The sequence below is a fragment of the Macrobrachium nipponense genome, chromosome 29 (genome assembly GCF_015104395.2).
Source record: "Macrobrachium nipponense isolate FS-2020 chromosome 29, ASM1510439v2, whole genome shotgun sequence".
NCBI classification, from domain to species: domain Eukaryota; kingdom Metazoa; phylum Arthropoda; class Malacostraca; order Decapoda; family Palaemonidae; genus Macrobrachium; species Macrobrachium nipponense.
Genome location: NC_061092.1, coordinates 6740417 through 6745822, shown reverse-complemented (window position 1 = coordinate 6745822; position 5406 = coordinate 6740417). Strand labels below are relative to the sequence as shown.

Below are 5406 nucleotides of genomic sequence, written 5' to 3'. Positions count from 1 at the left end.
ATGTCTTAGTTCCGCCACTGCAGATCCTGTATAATACAATTGGCATCCAGAATCTGTATAAATCGTAGCTTTCGTATCCAGATTCTGTATACATCGTAGTATTCTTAGTAAGAATCCTAAAGTTCGAGGGTCATCAATAATGATAATTACTGTATGACCAATCCTTTATCGGAGGTCAATGATATATATATATATATATATATATATATATATATATATATATATATATATATATATATATATATATATATATAAATGACTTTCACAGATCTGAAGACGACGCATTAGAGGGGAAGAGTGGTTGTCAGCTAGTAGCCGCCACTTTGAATCACCTGCGTCATCCATACCAGCTGTTGTTGGTTCCTCTCACCATCTGGTCAGGAGTAGAACGGGCATTCCTCGGCGCAGATTTCACAGCTGTAAGTGTTAATAATGTGCTGATTTACGTTCCAGTTCCTCTTGATATCTAAAAACATTTCATTAGCTCTGCCTCAGCAGCTGAGTTTTTACGTATGTGCCCCTTATAGGCCCAAGTAAAGAGAAATTTCATTAGCTCAGTGCCTCAGCAGTTGAAATTTTACGTGTTCACACCTTATAGGCCTACGTAAAGGCAGCATTTAATTAGCCGAGTGCCTCAGCAGCTGAATTTTTTCGTGTGCACCCCTTACAGGCCTACGTAAAGATAGCATTTCATTAGCTCAGTGCCTCAGCAGCTGAATTTTTACGTGTTCACCCCTTATAGGTCTACGTAAAAGCAACATTTCATTAGCTCAGTGCCTCGGCAGCTGAATCTTTACTGCGTATGTACCCCTTACAGGCCTACGTATCCTGCAGCCTGGGCATCCACATGGTAGGGTTCATCATGATCTGCTACGGGGCCTTCGACGTCCTGGCCTCCATGAGTGCCAGCACCATGGTCAAGTTCCTCGGGAGGGTGCCGGTGATCGTCATGGCTTTCCTCATCAACTTGTCTCTGATCGTCACCTTGATTTACTGGATTCCGAACCCGCAGCAAATGCCCGTTTTCTTCGCCATCTCTGGACTTTGGGGATTTGCTGACGGTATTTGGCAGACGCAGATTAACTGTACGTATGATATTTTGTCTTTTCTAAGGCATGAGATATATTATTTGTATTTAGCTCTCTCATCAAGCTTTGAATGTCAAGTAAATGCACGGAGTATAATTTCATTTGAAACAGTTATGAGTCAGGTAGGCCTATCTCTACTTTAGTCTACGTTAACTATTTTTTTTACAACTAAAATGATTACACTTTATCTTTGTAAACTGTATCAAACATGAAAGCCATTACTATTGCTTTAACTTGACAAACAGAGGTGTAATTTAATATATGCATCTATTCGCCATGAATCATGGCACACAAATATGAATATATGAAATAATATTGTAAGCACATTCTTTAATTACTGCACCCACAACTATATATTATATATATATATATATATATATATAATATATAATATAATATATATATTATATATATAGATTTATACTCGGTTACGTCATTCACCATCCTTTCAGCGCTGTACGGAGTCCTTTTCGCGGGAAACACCGAAGCAGGCTTCAGCAACTGCCGCCTGTGGGAAGCCACGGGCTTCACGATAGCCTTCGCTTGCAGCTCCGTCCTATGCATCTCTTCCAAGATCGTGGTTATCGTCACGTTCTTAGTCCTCGGGGTGACTGGATACCTCATCATCGAAATGATCGAGAGACTGGGTGGCCTCAAAAGACGAGACGATTGATTATATAACTGTCTATAGGTCTAGTCTCTCTTTACAACTGTCGAAGATGGCTATAGATCTAGTCTCTCTCGCTCTTTCTCTCTCTAGGCGTTCACCAGATTGACCACGACGCTAAATGAGTGACGAAAGCATCTGAAAGCATTATCTCGGACACGTGGTACCTCCCTGAATTCATGAAGGGGTAATAATGAATATAGACGAGTCCAATACCTAATTCTCATCGGACGATTTGCTTATTCATGGCTTGCATTATTGGTCAGTGCATTAGGGGTTAATAAGCTCCGTGGTTGCAGAGAAGGCGCAATTCGTCAGTGCATTATGAGCCTGAACGCTTAACGATGGTGCATTTATCAGTGCATTCAAAACTATATTAATATGTCTTTGACAGATGCGTCTATTTTCTATAAAGGTCAATTTGGACTATTTTAGGTATGTTTGGTGCTTCCTGTGCAAAGTGAAAGAAATAAGATAAACTATTGTAATAAATTATGAATAGTTATGAACAGAAAACTGATAAACTTCATCTTCAAATACTGATTTTTAAAGATATAAATCATAAAATGTTATTTAAAAAAAAACAAAAAAACTTTATGCGTGAATCCGTATATATTATATATATATATATATATATATATATATATAAATATATAATATATATATATATATATATATATATACATACATATGTATTTATATGTGTGTGTATATATATGTGTGTGTGTGTGTGTGTGTGTGTGTGTGTGGTGTAAACTCGTGTTTGTACGACTCTCCCGATATCATATTTTGTGTACTTTTCATTAAAGATTTGTACCTTAGCTGGACGTTTTTAATTGCTTTGCATTTTTAAAAGTTAAATTCATGTTCTGAGATTTATAACATGAATTTGAAATTATCTCTCATCGCGTCTTATGATCACAATTCATATGGCTACGTGAAAAGACGTGAATAAGGAGTGTTTACTTCCAACAATGGATGCTATAAAAAGGAGAGAATAATTTAAATTCATCATGATCGCAGAGATGGAGAGCAGCAATTATAATACTTATTTATAATACCTATTATTATTATTATTATTATTATTATTATTATTATTATCATTCAGAACATGAACCTATTCACATGGAACAAGGTCACGGGGCCATTGACCTTAAATTCAAGCTTCCAAAGAATACGGTGTTCATTCGAAATAAATTACAGAAGGCAATGGGAAATACAGAAAGAGGAGATCAGTTATCAGAAAATACAAAATAAATTAACAAATCAACAATTGAATGAAAAAGTAAGTAAGACATTAAAGTACAAGTTGCATTGTACCCTAAGAGTTTCACAGCGATACAAAACTGATTCTTGTATAGAAACTAAGATTGAATTGATGAGAACTGTTCGTTGTTTCAATCAAATTTATTAGCCATGTCATATCAATCACTTTGCGCCGACTGAACACCCACATTATACCCACGGTCTAGGTCTAGACCGTGATTATACCCACTGGATGCCAAGGGTATGATAGGATAAAGCAAAGGAATTCATTCAAATCATAAGAGGAAAATATAATGGCAAGAGGCACCAACTGGATAAGTTAAGTGACACTCAGATCTTCCCCCTTCTTGTGTTTGGCTGAGATCTGTACAAAATAAAATATTTAATTCAAACAATGTTTACCTTACATTGCGGTGGATCTAGAGATAGTGACAAGAAAATAATTACAGGAAAATCTCTAATAAGTGGCTTGGTTTATCAGTTCATGCAGTCGAATAGCTGCTTGGTTAAGAGGTTCTGCTGCAACTTTTTATCTTTTACCAAGGGGACAAAATGACGAAAAAATCCGTTAAATAATGATACCCGACACATAAAACACATAAGAGTAAGTTAGTCATACAATATATAGAAAATGAAAACACGGAATTTCAAAGAAAGTGGTGCTGTTTCTTTTTTATTGGGAGACTATAAGAAATGAGACATTGGCGTTCATTGTGACATTAAATGTATCAAAAAACAATATATCTTAAGGTAATATTACATGCACGCGTGTATTATTTGCTTTACATTATAGTACATTAAAGATTCTTCAGTATAGCCTGCAGTGTTCGTCACAAGGCACACTGTAGGCTGAGCTCCCAAAGATGCAAGCTAGATGGAAAATTGGTGGTACATAAGGTATCTCGAAACATACACAGTCTAAAGGCGAATACTGGTGTTTCTGTGAATTCCTTAGTGATGTGTTTATGGAGTGATGTCGCAAAGCCTATGGTCATCGAAGGGAATTATATAGTATCCTTCTTACCCTTTTGTCAGGGCAAATTACAACACTTCAAATCGTACATGATACGATTTGTCCATGTATGCTAGGACGCATTATTCTAGGGAAACTACTGTAATTTCTCTTTAGTAATTGTTATGCAATGCATGAGAGATTATCGTGAGGATGAAACTTTATGCTCAGCGAATAAATGTGTCAGTTAGGACCATCAGAAACTTTCTACGGCAATAATAAAAGCAATATCAGCAAGGGTATTAAAATCACTTTCACAAACCCTTTAATAAAAGTAAACCGCTCCTTCTATTTATATAACCAGAAACCCAGTCAAAAGCCACATGCACCACATGTACACGACCATTTGCAAACCAAACCATAAACGCACATACGCACATGCGTACAAAACCGACTTCTAGATATATTTTTTTCCGTACTTGAGCTCAGCAAGAGCACTTCAATTCACGCCCACAAAAACATGAGCTGTAACACATTTAACACCACTAAATAAATAAATAGATAAATAAATAAATATACCGAATGTTAACAAGCATAGAAACACGCTTTAGATACGAAAAAAAAAATATTCGTAGATATACAGGGCATACGCTTAATGTTTGTGCACTTGATTATTGCGGGTTAAGTCATATAAGCACCTAAGTGACTTAGGATACAGTGTGGAGGAACTGACCCAGAAGATAGTATAAAAAACAAAAAAAAAAAAAAAAAAAAAAAATAAAATAAAATAAAGAAAATAAAATGGGGGGGGGGGGGGGGGGGTTGTTATGGGTAAGGTGGGATAGTGGTAGCGGTGTTGCGTGCAAGGAGGGTTTATAATGGGGGAGGATTGGGGATATACTTTCCGAATCTTTCCTCCTCCAGTTTTGCCAAGGAACTTTCCCTTTCCCTCTGTAATTGCGGGTTCTTGCCTGTTGCCAGTTTAGCGTACTTACTTGTTTGCTAAGTGTACTAGATCGCTTCGGGCTACGATGCCGGACAGTATAAGCCTTCACGCAAATTATATGTATGTATGTATGTATGTATGTATTTCAGGTATGTATATATATATATTATATAGTATATATATATATTATTATTATATATATTATATTATTGTTGTGGTATCATTATATTATATATATTATTATATATCTTATATATATATATACGTAGTGGGTGTGTCTACGTATACATATATATATATATAATTATAATATATAATATATATAATATATTATATATATAAGTAGTGGGTGTGTCTACGTACATAAAACATATATATATATATAATATATATATTAATAATATATTATATATATTATAATAGTATATATATATATATATATATATATGTAAATATATATACGTATATATATATAATTATATATATT

The 5406-nt window shown here is 35.0% G+C and overlaps 1 protein-coding gene across 1 annotated transcript; it reads left to right on the top strand.

Moving 5' to 3' along the window:
* The first annotated feature begins 287 nt into the window (after positions 1-287).
* On the top strand, positions 288-2360 carry LOC135206074 (UNC93-like protein). Its single transcript, XM_064237272.1, has 3 exons — positions 288-419; positions 818-1085; positions 1541-2360. The coding sequence occupies exons 2-3, from the start codon at positions 848-850 to the stop codon at positions 1759-1761; spliced, it is 459 nt and encodes a 152-aa protein (XP_064093342.1). The 5' UTR covers positions 288-419; positions 818-847; the 3' UTR covers positions 1762-2360.
* The last annotated feature ends 3046 nt before the right edge of the window (positions 2361-5406 follow it).